The 23,108-nt window shown below is 31.6% G+C and overlaps 1 protein-coding gene across 1 annotated transcript; it reads right to left on the bottom strand.

Moving 5' to 3' along the window:
* Nucleotides 1-186: 186 nt before the first annotated feature.
* Nucleotides 187-23,104, bottom strand: LOC143049600 (uncharacterized). Its single transcript, XM_076223201.1, has 21 exons — nt 22,978-23,104; nt 21,380-21,501; nt 20,818-21,003; nt 18,987-19,172; nt 15,233-15,430; nt 14,147-14,347; nt 13,383-13,564; nt 12,640-12,919; nt 12,201-12,362; nt 11,169-11,264; nt 9,251-9,421; nt 8,467-8,697; nt 8,008-8,178; nt 5,502-5,711; nt 4,432-4,701; nt 3,340-3,522; nt 2,613-2,768; nt 2,007-2,030; nt 1,608-1,695; nt 1,020-1,093; nt 187-335 (listed from the first exon to the last, which is right to left on the bottom strand). The coding sequence occupies exons 1-21, from the start codon at nt 23,043-23,045 to the stop codon at nt 304-306; spliced, it is 3,291 nt and encodes a 1,096-aa protein (XP_076079316.1). The 5' UTR covers nt 23,046-23,104; the 3' UTR covers nt 187-303.
* Between the last annotated feature and the right edge of the window lie 4 nt (nt 23,105-23,108).

Genomic DNA, 23,108 nt, shown 5'->3' with positions numbered 1-23,108 from the left:
GCAGGTGAACTGCTAGTTGCCAAATGAATAACAAGCCTAGCATTTAGTAGTTTTGTACAAAAATATTTGCAAAGGCAATGGAGCTAACGGAAGAGGACAAAACAAAGTGTTATTAGTTATTAAAGATGTGTAATGGGTCAACTTTGATCTATGAAGCTGGTTTTCCATTTTATATTTAAAAGAGGGTTATACAATTTTGTATCAATTTATTAAAAAAACAATTAACTAACAAAAACGTTTTACTTCTAGCATATTTCTCATTTATAGAATGCTATAAATTATCAATGCTATACACTAATTTCTTCAAAAGTTCCTTGTTTTGAAGGATTTCAGTTCTGAAATAAACAAAAATAGATTACTCAATTTTATATTAATTTTGCTCTTTCAATAATGTAGACATTTCAAATTAATAAAAAATAAAGATAATGGAACTTCATTGTAGTGTGAACAATTATTGTTAATGGTTAATAACGAATATAATTTATTTGAGAGAAACTCTGTATGGTAAATAATAAAAGGCAACAGTAGTATACCGCTGTTCAAACTCATAAATCCATGGACAAAATACAAAATCGGGATAACAAACTAAAACTGAGGGAAATGCATTAAATATAAGAGAACAATAGTTATACAGTAAAAAAAAGAGTCAAATTAACTACATGAAAAAAACTAACTTAATTGTTATATTCATTCAAAGCGAAACACATAAACCATCGTGGTATTGATAATATAAACATGTATCACAGTTGCTACGCGAAGACATCCGTGTGCAGGATAATACTGCTGCAATAAAGACTTACTGATGACTTTGAACGGTTTTCAACTCTTTTTAGACTAAACGCGCGTCTGGCGTTTATATAGAAGTTAAATCCTGGTATCTATGATAAGTTTATTTTCAACTTTTTAATGGGACTTTTGTATCTTTGAAACATCCCCCAGTTCCATTCTCAATTATATGTATTACAAAAATTGTTCTAATAAAAATAAAACATTGATATGATAAGATGTGTCGTGCTCACCTGTATTTTGATACGTTGTTTTCACATTAAAGTCTTTTCTGACGTTATAATCAACGATTTTGGGATTTTTTCTCCTAAAAAAGAAATGCACTGCCTTTGAAACATCAATAAAAAAAGACAAATGTGAGGTCAGAGACGCACAAACATGTCTTATTTTGTAACAGCCTTCTCCTGTGTGCAGTTTCATCTGTCAAATACATGCTACCTATTTGCAGAATAATTGTAGACGCGATGAAATATACGGACAACTTTAAATTTCCTGTAATATTTTAAACATATTTCTAATAATTGTATCTTAGAATGCATTAGAAAAAAGTTCTACAATATACTATAAGCTTGCCAATTACATGTTTTGGATGATACAGTGTAAAAGAAGCGCATCACAGAGATCTTTAGATTGAAAATATTTCTGATAAACCTATACAAAAATTTGCAAAATACATGTATAAATCTAGAATTAGTGTTACACTTTATGTACAATCAGAAAAGTCAACTTATAGTTATTGTTTACAAATGACGATAACAATTTAACTGATGGTAAATATGACAATTACCAAATCAAAAATGCATAGAAACATTCATACTTACAGATTTCTTCTCAGTACAAAAACCAAAACAATTATTGACGTTACACTTAGTGCACCGACTACGCCAATAACCGTACCGTTCACAATATCTAAAACAACAAATATGAACATGTTATTAGAGAACAAACAAAATAAAAAGCAAAAGAAATAAAAATGTTTTTACGTTTGAATTGCTTTACATTTGTAATTTCGGGGTCGGTTATAGCTGACTATGTGGTTTTGGTTTTACTCATTGTTGAAGGCCATGCAGTGACCTATTTTTGATAATTTCTTTATCATTTGTTGGAGTCTTGGGAACAATAGAATTCCGTGAAGACTTTAGGAAGATGCATGCAATTAAATTAAACTATGCCAAAAAACAAAGGACAGTCGACGAGATGCAGTGAGAATAAAAAGTTACCTTCCATTTGGTTATTCACTTCAACTGAAATAAAAAAATCAACATTGTAAAGGTATTCAAATTATTGAAAAAATTAAATTAAATTGTAGATGTTTGTCACATGCAAATCAGATATCGGATATCGGTTAGGAGGAAGCTGCAACTAAAAATGAATACAAGGCTACACATAATCTCTCTCATGAATATATTCGACAAGATACGGCAAGAAGTTGTAATTGAAATGAAAATTTTACTAACAAACATATGATTATTACCATATATAAATTATTCTTAAAGTTATGAAACTGAGGTTGCATAGATAGAAGAACCAAAAGACAACCGAACGTTTTATGGTTACATGTATAAATTAATTCAACACCATTTATTATAAAGACTTGGTCTCTATATCGTATTTAGCCATGTGTTGTATTTGTAACTTGTATTTCAACGAGTAAGAACTGTAATTGACACAAGGATTGAAATGTTTATTCGGATGCATTCAATCAAACATTAAATTGAAATTTTTCAATGTGATATAGAATCCATAAAAGCGTAAAAAAAAGTAAATTATATGATAGAACCTCAATATCTTTTGTATTAGATTTTAAGAAATAAAATAACCGATACCTGAGCAATTGTTCACGTTGGTAGAACCTTTTCCTAATGTGGTTTTGCCATCTGGACACGTTTTACAATATGTTCTACCAATTTCGTACTGATAATAGCCAACACCGCAAAGCTCACAGTTGCCTTTACTTTCAAATCTACCCTTACTGCAGGACACTGCGAAAATAAAGAAGTATACAAATACAAAATGTACTAAAATAAAAAATAAATTACTGAGATATTGATGTTGCATCATCATAAGTTTCCTGGATTTGGATTCGGGTTTCAAACTTCTTCAGTGCTAGCTAAAATTGCTCTTTGAAATAAAAAAAGAAAGCCTCTAAATCAGCAATACATGCTATATAGTTTGTTATTATATGTTTTTTTTTTATTGTAACAATATGTGCAATTTTGAAGTGTCGCACATTAGGTTGATAACGCAGTCTTGCAGGCGCTCGGTTGAAAAACGAGTACATTTGTTAGCGAAGCTTTTTAATAGTAGGTAGTTCTTTTTTACTTTATTCAATCTACTTTGTTTCTGATTTGAATATCCTCATATATTCCAATATGAAAACGCTCTGCACGTTACCAATTTTTCAAATTTAATTGATCGAGTACATTTAATTTTGACGAACTGTATATGAGAATAAATTAATAAACGAATAGGGTATTCTATCGATTGTTAGTGTTATCTACATAAAATTTTGGATGTTGTTGTGACAATATAAAAAATGAAATCAGGAATTACCACATCTAAAATCAATAGACACCATTCCACTTTCACAAATAACCTTGCTATCTACGTTCACAGATTGTGGGTCTATAGGATAGATAGTATTGTCTACTTCACTATCAAGCCTTCTTTCTCGTGTTTGATTCACCATGGAATTAAATGCATCCAAAAGCACAGTGTAGCATTCTTCTGAACCATCTGAAAATATTCAAATTAAATGTTGTCTTCATTCTAAATTAAATGATGCGTATATCTAAGTATGTGTGCATGCATTTTGAATTGTATTTCAAATATAAATAATAAATATAATATATAGTATTTGAGAGGGTAACATATTATGAGCTTAAAAGAAATTATGAATAGTTATCAAAGGTACCAGGATTATAATTTATTACGCCAGACGCGCGTTTCATCTACATAAGACTCATCAGTGACGCTCAGATCAAAATAGTTGTAAAGCCAAACAAGTACAAAGTTGAAGAGCATTGAGGACCCAAAATTCCAAAAAGTTGTGCCAAATACGGCTAAGGTAATGAAAACGGTTTAAATGATTTTATGATTACAAAAATGTGATATCTGACTTTCGTAATTTGGTTGGACAGAAAACACGGTTTTATGATCCCTTCACATACACGCATGTTTCTAGCGAGATCTTACGGATTGCTTACTCATAGTCAATCGGAAGCATCGGTTGGTATTCGTAAATAACTCGTACCAACTCGTTAGCACTCAAATAATATGTGAAACATACCGTAATGTACTCGGTAAATTGCCAGTGCTTATCCATTTCGACACGTAACAAATTAATTCATTTAACAAAAACTCATCGTATTTACTCGTAATAATCCGAAAAAAAAATGAAAAATAGATCGTTATAATTTGATACAAATCTTTAATTAGTCGTTACTCTGGCCACTGCGTAGGGATCCGTGCAATTGTGCGATCTGTTAGAAACTCGGTGTATGTGATTCGGTAATAAACTACTCCTGAGTGAAGATTTTTCCAAATACAGATTTTACAACAGATTATATAAAGAATTATAAAAAAATAAATTTTAATATACAATGTGTAAATCTTGTATTGTGTTAATAACATTTAGTATCTTACATGAATGAGAATCGCACCAAAATGAGATATTAAATGCAGCTTTGTCGGACAACGTATCTTTCTTCCCAAGACGATAATCAGTACAGTTAATAACCTCTAGTCGAACAATTTTACAAAGTCCATTGCCTATGCAATCTATTTTATTGGATGCTACATGGAGAACTTCTTTTATTTTATTTTCTGCAGCATCAGCTTTTACAGAAAGACCACATATAAGGTCAGCATATCTAGCTGTATAGTCAATAATGAGTTGTGATGCGTTGTTAATTTCTGAAAAGGACAAATCTTGTGATAAGCTAAATATTGTCTTTTGATATAAATGATATCAATAATACAACATGTACAAAGGGAGAAATTTTTTTCAATAAAATGAGTGCTTGGCGTCAAGTTGTTACATTTTTGTTTATTATGGCGTGTATAAACGCAATCTAGCCGAAGTGCTTCAAATTATATAAATTAACAGTTGCTCAAAATTTCTAAAAAGGAATAGTTACAAAAGAAGTAATTTGTCATTTTGAAATGAAACAGGACAATTATTTGTATTTCGTTGGTTATTTTAACATTATCTTAAAAGTTAGAAAGTGAGTCTCCCACAGAACAAAATCGATAGTTAGAACTTTACTTTTAGATACAACTTTCTTTAGTTTCTATTAGTTAAGCATAGTAACACAGCATGTTTATGATTTGGTGAAAAAAACCCAGAACGAAATCATGAGATATATTAAACTATTTCAAAGATGACGATACACATAACATAATGCTTCACACATAAATCAAATAATTCAACATTTTCTATCGTTCAATACGAAAACGTAATCAAATTTAGAACTGAAAAGATAATGTGATATAATTCAATTATTCGCTAACACGATCCTGTGTTTTTATATAACCAATTTGGCGGTTTTACTGGTAAGAATATCAATTAAAAAAAATAATGATGTTAGAAAATTTAAACAAAATTACAATATAATCAAAAATTATATCCCTTCCTCTAAGTTCAATCACCTAAAACATATAAAGTTAGATGCAAAATGATACGATTATCACATGAAAAACTAATGAACTTATACCCGTGCAGGATGGCAGTCGGGCTAGTGGGTTTTCATCTGTTTGAAAATCCCATTCATGAAGCGTTTCTGGTCCACAAAAGTAATAATCCTTTGGATCATGATCAAACGCGAACCCTGGTTGACAGTTAAGAGTACAATTTATGGTATCTGTTCCTGTGTTATTATGACAGGAAAGAACTGTGTTTTCTTGTTCAACAAGTTGCTCGCAGACTGCAATATAACAGAAACAGAAACTAAACACGTATCTTTATATTGCTGTTTCCCGTTAGGTATTAACAGAAGTTGATATTCCATGTTTGTTTCAATCAAATTTCATGTTCAGGTCTCTGATTTTTTAGAGTTTGGTATAACATACAATACTTGTCTTTGTTGGGATGAAGATATATTTGTATGGTCGAGATATTTCTTAAGCAGGGAAAACACCCAACACATTCTGCCTAGTACATGTATTGTGTAAATTTCATGTCATCCATATGCAAAGGGCAACTGTGAATAAATGCACCATGAATGAATGGTTAAAGCAAAAAGAGCAACTCAAACAGAATTTTATGACTTATCATAAACATTAACAATATTATATAGAGAATAATACATGGCAAAATCCGTATCATATGCCGTATCATCCCGAGATATCAATATCAGCCCGAGGGCCTCTAGGCCCAAGGGATGATATTGGTCGAGGGTGATACGGCATGTGATACGGATTTTGCCATGTATTATTCTGTTTATCATATATTTTAATATAATCATATTCATCGGGATATCCAAATTTTTTTAAATCGTCCGAAATTATAAGCAAGAAAAGAACATTGTGATTGTGCTGTATTTTCCCAGCTGATTTTTTTTTATAGACTTCCTTATTTGCTTAATATCCACATCGTAATATCCCCTATAACCAAATTTTATTCTCACTATACGTTTAAGACAATGTATTAAAATGCATCCACCAACGATACTATCCTAATATTTCAACAAAAATTAATATTAAAAAAATAAATATCGTAAGATGTAGAATGTTTAAAGTTTTATTGTTTATTTGTCGATGATATTATTCATGATCTGGTTCATTTTAACTTCTGGCGAAGTGAACACCAAGAAAAATATTTATTGGAAAGTTTACTATCTTTTCTGATCAAATTAAAATCGTAAAAAATTTCATTTGTGTTTAACCCATCAGGTAATGAAAAGAGACTTCATAAAAAATAAGACTAAACAATAAAACTTCAGATATTTCCATCTTATTGTGTCTTTTTTTTATATAGATGAAAATCGCTCGTGAAGTCACTGGTACTATTTTTTTTGGAAAATATTGATTTTATTTGAAATGCTAGGACATTTTTGTTAGTTTGAACTCATTTTTTTTCCTTTCATGCCAGGAAATACAGCAACTGGACGTCATAGGTCAAAAGTTGACGTTCTTCACATTATGACGTCACGCAGCCATGCGATACGGGTTTTGCCATGCGATACGGGCTATGCGATACGGGTTTAGCTATGCGATACGGGGTATGCGATACAGGGTATGTGATACAGACTGGAAAAAAGACCCTTTATTAGATATACAAAATTGCTGTATTTTATACTAAGTATATGATAAATATTGATATACTTAATATTGAGTATTGCATGTGTTATCATAAGAACAGTTGAATATAAGTGAATAGAATATTCGATTAATATTAAATTATTAGTCTAGACAAATAGTAATATTAAAAATATCAGACGTCGAATTAGTTAAAAAAAAAAAAGGAAACCAAACTAATGTTCATTATACATATAAATAAAACAGTTACATTACCGATTATTAGGCAACATTTCAGCAGCGCTTGCATACGGAGTATGTATCTCCAAATTGATACGATATTCCTAGGCTTGTATTTCCTATTATGATTTCCTTGATAGAGGATTTTGCTGCTCACAAGGAATCTATTAAACCAAGAGTTCCAAATGGTGAAGTTGAAATCATTCCTTCGTAAATTTTCTGGACGCCTTTACCAGTTGGTTGACCGTTGTGGAATATTCGTTTTACAGATATATCGGATATGTTCCTTATGTCGTAACTACAATATCCTTCCCTTTTCACGAATGTGACCTACCGAATTAGACTGTTTACCGAATTTGTAATAGCAACACGACGGATGCCACATGTGGTGCAGGATCTGCTTACCCTTTCGGAACACCTGATATCAACACAAGTGTTTGGTGGGGTTCGTGTTGCTTAGTCTATAGTTTTCTATGCTGTGTCATCTGTACTATTATTTGTCTGTTATTTTTTTTTATTTTTAGCCATGGCAATTTTTAAGTTTATTTTCTATCTATGAGTTTAGCTGTCCCTCTGGTATCTTTCGTCCCTCTTTTAGGCATCGGACTTTCACCCTCACGTGAGTTTGGTTTGTGTTGTTCAAACTTAATTTTTATTTGTAATTGTGCAATTGTGCATAATTCTTTTAATTTACCCTAGTAACAGAAATGAAACAATTATCTTGAGAATCATCGGTTAACGAACCTCGACATTTTTCCTCTTCGCATATATCATACTCGGTACTGCTACCCAAACATGTACTGCCACCATGGTCAGGGGTTGGATTATTGCAGAGTCTAGTCCTCGTCATAGTTCCATTATCACATGATACCGAACAGGTCGACCAATTTCCCCATTCACTCCATTCACCATCAACTTGATATAATAAAAACAACATGGTTGTTTGATTCTGCGGTTTGAATGCAAAGAGACAATAAGAGACATGCATATCACAATCATTATGAAAACAGAAAATATAAAAAAAAAATCAGAGGCTGAGGTAAGATTGCCAACTCTCAACCAGAAACCGAATCATGTATGACTATGTAGATAGTTTACAATCTTAAATTCTCAAATTAATCACGTTCGCATATGGCAAAAATTAATCAAATAAGGTAAACCTTTTTTATTTGGAAACACATATACTGTTTAAACCTTTCCTACCTATCATTATTTCACATAAACTTCCAGTATAATCGACTAGACATTGACAAGTATAAGAGGCTGGACCATCGATACACGTTCCATTGTTGTCACATGCATTATATCCACAATCATCGATGTTATGTTCACAGTTGTTTCCATAAAACCCAAAGAAACATTGACAGGAATATCCATTCAGTTCATCAGTGCAGTCGCCATTTAAACATGGATTACTATCACACTCGTTAGTGTCTGAAATATATATATATATAATTATATAACAGACTATTTTAATGTATATGTAGATAATTTAGACTCAAAATGACGTTGTTTCAGTTTGATCATAAACTTAAGTTTCCATGCATTGTTCAAAGTCATTTATCCGTTAAAACTACAGAAGTTAGAATAGCTTACACTGCGCGAATACGCAATCGTATCCAAGACTTAATTGGCATTTGTTGTGCAAAATAATGTTTTCTAGTATTATTTCGTGGAGGATTTGTCTTTGTGTGTTCAATATACATTATACAACGGAACTATAAACATTATTTCACCGAATTATAGAATACTGTCATTCGAGTGGAGGTTTATCAAGCTATAAAACAAGGTTGCTTTTAACTATTATCTTAAAAACCTTGTACCATGTCTGAAATATAAAAGACATTTCCCACTATTATTTGATGTGATGTAGCCTAATGTTTGATTGTTGTCAATTTTTACAGACTTTCCTATATTCAAAGTTTCATTCGAGTTCGGTATTTTAGTAAATACTTTTTCACAATAATTGTTACGACATAAACCTTACCATCACAGTCACTAGGGATATGAACAAAAATATCGTCTTGTAAAACGCCTTCAAACTCTTTCCAGCTTAAGATATCACCACTCGTACTTCCAAAACATTTGTGTGCCTTCATAGATTTAACGGGCTTGCTATGTATATTCAATTGAGAAATTCTACCTTCAATACCTCCGCCTGAAAAAAGCAATTATAAACATTAAGTTAAATAAAAATGATCTAGTAATGTCAACAATACTAAAATATTAAGAAAGTGTGTTTTGTCAGAATATCAAGTATCTCTTTATACCTATGAAGCAGAAAATTTGACCGCAAAATATGAAAAAGTCCGAAGTGTATATTTATTGCAAAATTTGTCTTCATAATTTACGATCATCATTTTCACGACTGTCTGTGTTTGTTGCCACGACGAATTTACATTGGTTTATATACGCGATCAGTTCATGTCTTTCATTCACATATTTATTTGGTGCATCTCAATGAAACATTTCAATTTTCAACTATGCGTTTATGGGGAATAAAATATCCTTTGAATAGGAAGGACTATTCACTTGTTTGTGTCAAAAAGGATAAACCTTATTTTAAAAGATACTAAAAGGACATTACAACTCATTAGTCGATAATCAAACTGACAACGGCATTGCTAGACAATAAAAAGACAAACAGACAAACAGCCGTACAAAAACACAACAATTTCTATCATACACATCAACAGTTTTGAAATCACCAACATTAAAGTAAACAAGGTCAGCTCTAAATGGTATCGTGTATTACACTTTTATATGTTGAAACTGATTTAAAACTTACCAAGATGAATGCTTCCTGATGGTTGGTTTAACAGAGATGTATGGTTTAGCCCAAGTCTTTCTTCGTCAACTGTGAGTACTGTGTGTTTATCAGACATCGTAACCGTGAGAAAATACCACTTGGATGGAGAGATTTTATGAGAAGCTGCCATATCAAACCTTAAGTAAATAAATTCAAACCATTTTGTCAACATATCTCATGTGGTTTATATTGTATGATACACTATATTATATAAACTTTCTAGCAGGAACATCAGTTAAATTCATTTGAAGATTAAACGCAAACAATACGACCTTTATCGGCGGGCTATATATTTTTTCTGTCTTACTTTAGCTATAAAAAATCTGAATTTGTAACGCTATATAATTAATAATATTTACCCATGATGGCTTATATGAACAGTATCATCCCTCAGAAATATATTTGTGTGATTGTATTCATCGACTTTTATTGCCAGGATGCAGTTTTCATATTGGTATTTCTCAATTCTCACCCAAGTACTAACGTACACAGAAGGACTAGATACTGCTTCAAACATCCTCTCAACAGATACGTTCGGTGAATTGAAATGTAAATCGAACTCTATCAAAAAAATCAAAAATCAAAGTATATCATCATTATCTTCTTTCTGTTATAATCTTAATAGATGTTACTATTGCATAAACAGAAAATAGAATAAAAATAAATCGATGAAACGTTGTCAAAAGGTCGACAAAATAAATACATTTGTCACAAAAGTGTCCTCTACTTACTTGCCTTTTCCTCAGATATGAAATTAAATGAATAAAAGAATACAAAATCTCTTTCACAGGATTTGAAGAGTGATTCAATTCTAGTAGTGGGCAGATTGAATATTTGATACTGTATACGTTGTATTCTGAAATTATTGCGTACATTTATTATTGCAAAAGTATCATTTTGGACTTAAATGCGATTTTAATTTATTTTCGCAATAATAAAAACATCGCAATAATTTCTGAAGTTACAGTATCTGTAATTTATTGGTTGATAAATAATTTTTCGTTTAAACGTTTTGTGTAAACTGTTGTACCTTGACAATGGTTGAAACTTTTCGCGCCATCTAAATCGGTGGTAAAAGATCGTGGACAAATTTTACAGTCGATTCCTCCATAGGAGTCCTGGTATGTTCCTTTTGGACAGTAAGAGCAAGGTGGAATACCATCCATAGACCAGGAACCAGGCAGACAGGCGTCTGAAACATTATAAAACTAAATGATATATCGTTATCTTGGCAGAATGTTTATCTTTAACAGCTTGTAGGTGCATAATAAGGAAATACTTAAGTCTTAGGTCCTGTCACTACATATTGGAATTGTACATTGTCAAGCTTTACTCATATTGTGTCTTTAAGTATCTATACTAAGTCCATTGATTCTTTAGTTAAAGTAATTTGTTTCTTTCGTCTTTTTCACTTTGTTGTTTTGGTTAAGAGATTACAGCCAATTATATAAATTCAATCCTTTTCATTTCGTATTTGTATTTTTTTTATGCCCCACCTACGATAGTAGAGGGGCATTATGTTTTCTGGTCTGTGCCTCCGTTCGTTCGTTCGTCCGTCCGTCTGTGCGTCCGTTCGCTTCAGGTTAAAGTTTTTGGTCGAGGTAGTTTTTGATGAAGCTGAAGTCCAATCAACTTGAAACTTGATACACATTTTCCCCATGATATGATCTTTCTAATTTTAATGCCAAATTATAGTTTTGACCCCAATTTCATGGTTCACTGAACATAGAAAATGATAGTGCAAAGTTCAGGTTAAAGTTTTTGGTCAAGGTAGTTTTTGATGAAGTTAAAGTTACATCAACTTGAAACTTAGTACACATGTTCCCTATGAGATGATCTTTCTAATTTTAATTCCAAATTAAAGTTTTGACCCCAATTTCATGGTCCACTGAACATAGAAAATGATAGTGCGAGTGGGGCATCCGTGTACTATGGACACATTCTTGTTTAAAGTAAAAGTGTAACACATCATCTTTGTACAGACATAGTCTTAAATTTGAATGCAACTATCCTACAACGGAAATTACTTCAATGTAGTAGAAGGTAAATAAACAGTCTTCTTTCGCAAATTCAAGTTATGAGAAATTGAAGAACAATACGTAAATTATGTATATTTCTAAATAATTACCTTTGCATGTAGCTCTAATTGTTGAACCTTCTGACGGTGTAGTTTGTCCAGCAGGACACTTTATACACGATGGCTGGCCTTCCATTGGTTGAAAAGTACCACGTGGGCATGTATTACATGATTTTGTATTCTTCTTGTAATATGTACCAGGAGGACATTTAGCTAAAAATATAATATATCAAAAGCTTATTAGCCTATTGCAAACTCAATTTTATAATAACTGAATTCCACAGCATATCTGAATTTTGGCAAAACAGTTATTTAATGAGAAAGACTTATAAAAGTTAAAAGTAAAAATGTATTTAACCATACACTCGTTAGATAAATTAAACTTTATTTCAAATGGGTTAATGGGAATTATAAATACTACTTAATGTACAGGACACTTCATATCATGTAAGTAACACGTGCATAATGTTATCTAAAATTGACTACTTACCACAATTATTATGGTTATTTGTTGGGACCGTATTGTCAGGACAGTCTACTTCTAGAAGTGTGTAGGTAAAATCAGTGGCGTTCACCGTACTGTTCGTGTCTAATTCAAAATTAAATTCTTCATTATGGATAGCCCTCTTTATCTTCTGTATTACTGAATATTGATGGTAGGATATGTTTGTAAACTGTTCACTGTCCATGGCGGATGAAGATTCCATTTGTACATCAAAACTTATCGTTAGTCGTGTTGATCTCTTTCCAGTCAAACTACCACACAGAACCTGTGTAAATCAAAACATAGAACCTGTGTAAAACAAAATCTTACAAATGATAATTGAATTCAAGTAATGAATTGGAAGTTTATTTTTAAGTTTATTTACTGATTTGGTTGCTAACAATCTTATTAAGTATTTATTTTGTTTGCAAACATTCAAAAGTCTCTTCTGGAGAGTTGACTCATTCCACATCTTCTTTTTTTTATATAAGTATGTGATCTACATGTACATGTATAACATAACTTAGTAATGTGCACCATTGCTATTATGTTCTGTTTGATCGATCAATAACCTTGCCAAATAAATTGACAAGAGCAATAGTTTTATGATATAAATGACGATGTGTACACATTTTTTCTAATTATCATAATGTATTGAAGACCTTTTCGGAAATACCACCGGAAAATCAAAAAAGAGAGAAAACAAACAAACAAAATGAAGCAAATTCCAACAATAATAAACAAATTACCTGAATATTTGAAGGTATGCATTTATCAATTTCATTGAAACATCCCTCCCGATATGTAGTTGTTTTCCAGTGTTCTATGAACGTCTGCTGTATCTTCAACACTACATCTTGATCATGACAGTTTCCAGTATAATGAAAGTCAATGTTTAGTCTGTAGTGGTGATTTCTAAATCCAATAACCCCTAAAATCATTGATATTAAATAACTAAATAGATAATGAAAGTTTTTTCTTGAATATGAATTCGAACATATAGTAATGGTAATATTATAAATAGAATTATTTATTGAGGTTTTTTTTCTGTGTTTTTTTCTAAATATTTTTCTTCTTTTTTCTATTCTTACCTTTTGTTCTTTTGAAAAAAAGCATATTATGAACTATATTTTGGGAAAGTAATAAAGTATTCTATTAATTTCATTTAGACATTTATCAGTAATTAGTCTTTTATTGTTTTTAAGCTGAAATTTTATTCTAAAGAATTATTGAAAAATGTTTAAACACTCTAGACAGAAAACCTAAACCCTACTACAAGTAAACCGTTTAAAAAAAATACTGGAAAGTTCATGACAATAAAATTCTGATTTTGAAACAGAAAAGTTAAATGTTCTGATACGATGAACAAGATCTGACTCTGTAAAGATTTATCAGTATATTTCAAATTATTTAATAGTACATGCATTAATCAGCAGATTAAGCTTTCCGTTATCAATTTTCGCAATTCTTTGAAAGGCAAAATTGCGAAAGTGAGAAGTATCAAAATGCATACTTGCACAGTTTGGCACGGATGAGGATGGCATCCATTTTCCTGATTGTCCACATACAAACATGTCATTTCCATCTATTTGTCCTACCGGCACATCATATCTTGAACGACAAAACATATGACAAAACTTCCCTCCAAGCCAATAATCACATGCTAAGGCACCGTTCTTGGGGGCTTTCAAATCATCTCTACACCGCCTTGCATCTACATTAACAAAACCATAATTTCCCGAGTTTAACAAAACCTTCATGTGTAAATGCAAGTTAACACTATATATGAATTTAATACACGTTAATATTATCAGAATTTGTGGCATACTTAAATGAGACAGCAAAACATACTATAAAATATTTCCATGGAAATAAGAGGTCGTCTATAAAATGAACTATTTGCTGTTTAGTCCTTGTTACAGATGAGGATTTTCAAAATGCCTATATGTACTATATTAACTTTCATTCTTTTCGTTGAATTAAAAAACAACGACATCATATATATGTATATATCATGTATGGGTATACCATCTTTTCCGCAAGTTTATTGTTTTCTGTTTGATATTATATTCATATTCAATATCAATTTTGTTACACCTGGTGATCAATTTATTTTTACAATCGCCAATGGCAGTCAGCAGGATTGAAGAACAGCCGTTGTTTCACCTGTTAGTCAATGCGTTTTATTAGAATAGACTTGTTATATACGTTAATTTTTGACGTTTTTAAACATTTGTTCTGCATACCAGATGGGAACAATCTTCTGCATATGATATAACGTGCCTTTGTTCAGAAATGTTACCTGCTATGGGCACCGAACAACTGGTGTAACTTATATACTTAAACTTCATTAGCATAGGATTTCAATGGTTTGATTTTTGTGGGATTCGAGTTGCACAGTCTTCAATTTCTGTATTATTTTGCAGATTGTTGTTTTGATTTTCTGCCGTTTTTCGATTAGAGTTGATAAATTCTTTTACCTTGAAATTTGTATTGTCCCTCTGGTTCTTCAGCCTTCTTTTGACAATATTTACACATACAATAATAAAAGTGAATAGTCCCAAGCAAAACAGAAACCATTTATTATTTTTTTTCTTACCCACACAGTACGGTTGTTTATCGTCCCATGACCAATGTCCATACGATTTGGCGTTTTGTCGTTGACAAGCAACATGGTTTGTTCCGTTTAAAGTAGCTGAACTTTCACAAGAAAAGAGACAGTTTGAACCAAAACGAGACCCTGAATCACATGTGACTGATGTGTCTGCTGTTGGGTAGATACGTGGACAAGTTATCACTAAAAAAAAAAATTGGGCAGAAACATCTTAACAAGATTATAATGTAATACTTATAGTAATTAAACTATTGCGATATGATAACTTGATTACATAAGTCTTAAAAATAATTAGATTATAAGTTGGAGTTAAAGAAAAGTATGAAACTTGACAATTTTCCTTAAAAGTAATATGTTTACAAGAGTTTTGTAAGTGCGAAATTAGAACTCAGAAATGTCAACTTGGAAATAGAATTTCTATGATATTTTTTTAAAATAAAATGTTCCTTCCAGTCTTGAGTAGAAAAGTGTCAGGTTTATTTACAAGTTTTTTTATATTTTCTTACATCCACTATTACCTGTTTACACCCTAAATACAGTAGAATAATTCTGAACAGAAAAAACAGCATATCTTCTCGTAACACCGCGTATGTTAGCCCTCTCGACTAATGTGTTTTACCGGTTTACCTTTAATCACAACTTTGATCCTACAATTAACTGCCTTGTTTCCCGCCTTATCCTCTGCAGAATATAATATATCATACACGCCTGCTTTCAGTCTTTTAGAAGGGTCGGTTCTTGACAACATTTTCAAAATTGGGTTTTGATCGATGTTATCCTTTACTGTAGGTAGCTGGAAGGTTGTCATCACCCCATCGTCTGATCCACGATCAGCGAAACCAATCTGATAACCTTTGCACAATGTAAATGATGGAGGTACAGCATCTGCAATGATTATACAACAGTACAACATTACAAATAGCTTTGAACAGTACAACATACCAAGAATCGGGCAATATAACAAATTAACAAGGTACATTCAACAGTACAAATTAAAATAATAAGGATCATTTTACTGAACAACATAACAAGGAGATCTCAACAGTGCAGAATACCAAGGAGCGTGCATCAACTGTTAAACGTAACAAAGAGCGTTTGACTGTTCAACATAACAAGACACGTGCAACAACAGTACAACATAACAAGACACGTTTAACAACAGTACAACATAACAAGACACTTTTAACAACAGTACACCATAACAAGGAGCGTACAACAACAGTTCAACATAAAAAAGACCGTTTAACTGTTCAATGTAACACGGCGCGTTCAATAGTACAACATCATTAAAGAAACGTTGATGATAGTATCAAATTAAAATTACAAATTTGATACATCATATTTTTTTATGTAATAGCAAATTAACCAACTATTATTAAAGATGAACTAAGGCTGACAATCAAGTGACGAATATTAAACAACACAAATACGTAGTACATGCATCAACCATCATAATGTTAGGTTGAAGGTTGCATATGTTTTCGATATTTAATTTTTTGTTAGCTTTTTCTTTTAACTTCATTGGCATTTTTTTATGTAAATTAGTCAGGGCATGCCAGCAATACCTGTGTATATCTTGTTTCATGTGGGCTCACATCGTGTGATAGTGATACGTATTTTTTAGAATGTCTTGACAACATGTATTGGTATTATGCGTATTAAAGATTAGTAAACATAGATTAAGCTATGCGAGATAGATATTTTTGTGCACATATTTCTTTGGTGCTGATCGGGTCTGTAAGTTTGTCCTTTAAACTTGGTCGCTATTATGAAATGACTTTGAACAGCAGTATAATATTGTTGCCTTTATTATACGAAACAAATCTTAATTTGATTTTCCTCGGAGTTTAGTACTTTTGTGATTTTAATGTAAGTAAAGGATGTAGGGTGCACATATTTCTTTGGTGCTGATCGGGTATGTAAAATTGTCCTTAACACTTTGTCCCTGTTATGAACTAGCACAATTGTCTTCAAATAATACTTTCTCAGACAATAGATGTCCCAGATGACAATATTTTAAACTACATGTGTAATAAATATAATGGCTTTTTTTATATACTGACTGTTTTAATATACTTTATTCATATGTTAGTTCGATCATAAGATAGATATGACGTACCCGGTTTGCGCTTAACCACTTGAACAACAAGTAAAATTGAGAAAGGAAATGGGGAATGTGTCAATGCGACAACAACCCGACCATAGAGCAGACAACAACTAAAGGCCACCAATGGGTCTTCAATGTAGCGAGAATTCCCGCACCCGTAGGTGTCCTTCAGCTGGCCCCTAAAAATACGTATACTAGTACAGTGAGAATGAACGTCATACTAAACTTCGAATTATACACAAGAAACTAAAATTAAAAATCATACAAGACTAACAAAGGCCAGAGGCTCCTGACTTGGGACAGGCGCAAAATTGCGGCGGGGTTTAACATGTTTATGAGATCTCAACCCTCCCCCTATACCTCTAGCCAATGTAGAAAAGTAAACGCATAACAATACGCACATTAAAATTCAGTTCAAGAGAAGTTCGAGTCCGATGTCAAAAGATGTAACAAAAGAAAACAAATAAAATGACAATAATACATAAATAACAACAGACTACTAGCAGTTAACTGACATGCCAGCTCCAGACCTCAATCAAAACTGATTGAAAGATTATGTCTTCATCATATGAATATCAGGCACAATCCCTCCCGTTAGGGGTTTAGTATCATACTATCATAAAATATATGAGAAGAACATAACCCGTGTCATGCCAATTACTGTTTTTTTTTTAAATAAATGTGTTTAGTTCCGATGCAAAGACCCTATAAGTGAATCAATATTAAAGCCAAAATATGCAATCTTTAATGACCTGACAACAGTATCGTAACTATATTCCTTCTTAATAAGTCTGTTTAAAGGTTTTGTAAGCTTTTGAGGTGAATACTGACATTTTTGTGCTTTGTAAAGAATATTACCATAAAAGATTGGATGTGAAATACCTGAACGTATAAGATGTATTTAAGTTTTTATTATTTGCATTAAGTGTATTCTTAAATCTTTTCTCATCATATCATATCATATTCATAACCATACAAAAAGGAAAAAAACTAGTTATTTAACAGTGTGCACCACATTTTTTTATGTTATTTCGAATAGACAGAAAAAAATATTACAGTCGTTTCTGATAATTTAATTCTAAATTCCATTTTAAACCGTAGAAAACCATGAAAAAACGTTGATGACGTCACGGTCACATGACTAAATTATGTCTATGGGCTCATAACAAAATAACGTCAGCCAATCAGAAGACGCGTTACATCCAAAATTAAATTATTTAAGGAATGACTGTAATATTTATTCTGTCTATGAAAAAATAACATAAAAAATTTGGTGCACACTGAATAACGCGCGTAGCGGGTTATTTAACAGTGTGCACCACATTTTTTATGTTATTTCGAATAGACAGAAAAAATAGTTTAGTCATTTCTTATAATTTAATTCTAAATTCCATTTTAAACCGTAGAAAACCATGAAAATCCGTTGATTACGTCACGGTCACATGACTAAATAATGTCTATGGGCTGATAAAAAAATAACTTCAGCCAATCAGAAGAAGCGTTACATCCAAAATTAAATTATTGTAAAATAACTCGTATTTTAACATATAACTGTTGACTGAAAAGTTATCCTTCGTAATTGAATTGTAATTTAGAAGTTTTTACATATACATGATTTTGATTGAAGTTTACCTTTACATTGAGGTTGAGAGCCTCTCCAAGTCCCATCTTCAGTGCACAACATAACCCTTGTTTGTCCTGGTGTTATATCGTAGCCTGGTTCACAACTGAATGTACAAATACTTCGATAATAATTGTCATCCGTACAATTAAAGTGGAGAGGTCTTGCTACAGCTCCTATACTTTGACATTGTAGCCCTGATGAAAAAAGAGATTATTAAAGTATTTTATAAAAACATTGCACATACACATACACATTTACCCGAATTTAACAGTAATTTCATATGAGTATGCATGTCGTTAAAAGTATTTATTCGTTTTTAAACATGATATTGGATATAAAGAAAGTCTAATATTGGTTTTTATAAGAGGAAGAATATCCAATACGGGGCTGAAATTTGGGGATACGAAAATTTTGATATACTTGAGCGAGTGAATTTGAAATTCTGTAATCAAATTTTTAAACTTAAAAACTCGACTTCATATTATATTATTCATGGAGAACTTGGGAGATACCCCATTTCTTTATATGCTAAACTGCGAATGATCAACTTTTGGTGTCGTTTTCTTGATAAATTGTCCTGTATACTTTATGAATTATTATACATTAATTATAACAATTATGGTATTGGAAATAAATGGATGTTATTTATTAAGAAAATATTTGATGAATGTTGCATGTCAAATGTATGGCATTGCCAAGATTATTTTAACAAAACAAATGGATTGAAACAAGTAATGAGCAAAAGATTAAAGACCAATTTCGACAAGAGCGTTGTGCAGATTTACATCAATCCTCAAAAAATTTATGTTACAGAATTTTCAAGACTGAACTAAAATTTGAAAAGTATTGATCGATTTTGCCTTTCAATTTTTTATATATATAAATTTAGATGCGGAAATCATCGTTTGCCAGTGGAGACAGGAAGGTGGCAAACTATTCCGAGAGCGGAAAGGTCTTGTCATCTCTGCAGCTCTATAGATATTGGCGATGAATTTCACTACATTATGTCATGCAAATTGTTTAAAATAGAAAGAGAAAAATATTTACCACATTATTGTAAAAACAATGCTAACATATTTAGATATCAAAATGTATTCTCATCTGAAAATGTTGTAGAACGTGAAAAATTGTGTAGATTTATAAGACACGTATACATATCATTGAAAGTCGTCCTCCTGGTTAGAGGAACTGAAATACAATTATATTGTTATTTATTTTCACACATGTATAATATATGCGAAACAAAATATGTATTATATATGTACTGCTATTGTCTCTGTAGCTATGTACTAGTTTATGAGAATACAATCATTCATTCATTCATTCGGTAATATGGCATTCCTTAAAAAACAATCTTTTATTGATAATGATTTAATTGGCTCTAAATGTTAGTTGCTATCTTCTTGAAGATATAATGACTTTAGTTTATCTACAATGCACATTTGTACTCAACAGATAGGATAAGCTGTCACACATGCTATTTGTAAATTAAGTGCTTATCGTGATATAAAAAAATCTAAAATTACCAAAAATATTTGTTCTTTCAGATAGTCTATTAAAGCTTAAAAGATGCAATCTGATTTAATTGCTCAAACAATAATGTGTCTTTTCATCAAATTCTGATTTAGGTAATTTTCATTAAAAATCGCTTATAGCAAATCAACAAATGACTTCCACGTTATCAACCCTTCAAATATTGCCAGAATGTTTCTATTATCTCATTGAAACCGTAAATATAGTGCAAATAACAAGTGTCATTTTTGTTCAGGTAACATGCAATCAAATTTTGAAATTTAAAATTTTATGTTAGAGACTTAATACCAGTTTCTCAGTACTTACTGTCACATTTTGGTTGTTGTGGATACCATTTTCCTGTTTTTCCGTCGCATTCTATAGAGCGGTTACCAACTAGATAATGACCTCTGTAACATCCAAACTGACATTGTGTACCCTGTACCATATCATTACTAGGATGACACATGTAATATCCATCACTGACCGGCGACAACAATGGGCATCTAACCACTTAAATAAATTATTGATATCACTGATCGACGACAACATAAGGCATTTGACAAATAAAATAATTTATTGGATATCAATATTAATCGGCGACAACAAAAAGCTTCTACGTGTGTTTTTTTTTAACCCTGCAGCTTCCGTTTCCATTCGATTTCTACACAAAACAAAATATCTAATTGTTTGCATGTTAAAAAAAGTTGTTTTAGGCTTCGCTTTTATTATTTAAAACATTTTGACGAAATATTATTGAAATTTCTTATATATTTGTTCACAGATATTGTTAGTTACAATAACTTTTTATGCTTTTAATCCGGAACCCTAAAATTCATTTCTTTTTACCTACAACTTGTTTTGTAGAACCCGGTAGTAACAGACTTACCAAGAACTTTAACTTTAACGGAGCAACTGCTAGGATTTCCAGCCCTATCTCTGACAAAATAGTTTACCTCGGTTACATTTTCACTAAATGCTGAGCCAGGCCCAGGACCTCCTCTATAAGGTCTATAAAGTAAGGGATAAAATTATTCATTCATTTAACTATTATCATTATCATAATATTACAAACAAATTATTATTATTAGACAATTAGTGTTGTGATACATATAAATATATATATATATCGATGACAACCCATGAAATCTGACTAATAAAATATAATTTTAATCCAATTCTTGAACTAATGAAACTTCAAGCATCTATCATATATAATAGTCTTCTATGCACGATTTCATCATTTTCTATGCACTCACATCGTATGATCGTCAAACAGATATTTCACTCGGTCAGTGTTGTTGTGAAAATATGGCAGCTTATTAAATAAATGGTTGTGTTTTGAAGTCGAAATTTACCGATTCCCACCTTTGAAAACAATCAACAAAGAAGCATGAATATTCATGTAAGCACGTGTATAACATTAACATAAACAAAAAGATACAGTTTATTTCGATGACTGAGTGACGATTACATTTGTAGACTCTTTGTGTAAATTTGGTTTTCCCATCTGCACTTGTGTATTGCGATTACTGTATTCTTACGAGGACTGTCACGCAGGTAACAGTATACGGAAAATATATCGGCGAATTATTGTCTGGAAAGCCAATGTTTGAAACAGTTTTAAAATGTCTTCTAAATTTTGACAAATTAAAGAATTTCTTCAGTAAAAAGTATATTTTCATAAATTTTATGATCAAACTAACCATTTGGTAAAAAACCCATATTAAGCATCTTTTTTTTAATTTGAAGTTTCATATGACTTTAACAAGCCGATGTTATATGCGAACTCTTGTTAAGTATAACCTTTGTATGCAGTGTTTAGTATATGAAAGTCATACAATTCACTCTAATATTAAAAGCGTCCACACTGATGTTGCACGTTGCAGGTGTGTTCGAGTTCAATCTAAATTAAGGATGTTCGGTTGTCATGTTTTGGAATTTTTGACATATACCTCTGGTTTTATCCATTTGAATGCCGTAAAAAAAAATGCCCATTGACCTCATTTTCCTTTTTATAAATTTTACATGTTTAATGATAAGCCATCTATAAAAGTCTATTAAAACAACACTTTTTGAATAATTTTTGAGAACTTAAACTTGTCAATGATAAAGATATGAAAGTCATATGAAAATTCCAATGGGTAATATCACGAAAACAACATTGACCTTTATACTTTTTTTTTTGCTCTTTTGATTCCTTTATCCATCCCCCTATCTGTATAAACTTGTGTTTTGAAAAGCTTATTATTTAAAAACTGAGAAGAAAATTCCCTTAACTGGTTTTATTGTAATTGTTCCTGCCGAAGGTCGGCCGTTCATTTCTTGCACTCCGGCTTCCTCTACCGGTAAAATTACCGTATCGCCAAGAAATAGCCAGCAGTCAGCACCAAAATACGATGTTCTCCTTAATATCCTTAACTGAATCGTTATGTTAGCTTTTCAAAGTGGTGTATTATCTAAATATTAACAATAATGAATACTTACATGATGTCTCCATCTTTGTTGTCGTGAGCTATAGGCTCTGTCCAGGTCATAATCGTGGAAGTCTGCATAGGGTCGGCATGTTTTGGTTCAACATAAGGACAAACGATATTAGGAGGAGAATGATCTCTAGG

The sequence above is a fragment of the Mytilus galloprovincialis genome, chromosome 10 (genome assembly GCF_965363235.1).
Source record: "Mytilus galloprovincialis chromosome 10, xbMytGall1.hap1.1, whole genome shotgun sequence".
Classification (NCBI taxonomy): Eukaryota; Metazoa; Mollusca; class Bivalvia; order Mytilida; family Mytilidae; genus Mytilus; species Mytilus galloprovincialis.
This window is presented reverse-complemented; position numbering and strand designations above follow the sequence as displayed.

Coding starts and splice junctions, on each gene's coding strand:
- LOC143049600 (XM_076223201.1), bottom strand. CDS start 23,045: ATGCAGACTTCCACGATTATGACCTGGACAGAGCCTATAGCTCACGAC. Junction 19,173..20,817: donor ACAACAACCAAAATGTGACA/GTAAGTACTGAG, acceptor TTTTTTCATCAG/GGCTACAATGTCAAAGTATA. Junction 9,422..11,168: donor CTCCTATGGAGGAATCGACT/GTAAAATTTGTC, acceptor TGCTTTTTTCAG/GCGGAGGTATTGAAGGTAGA.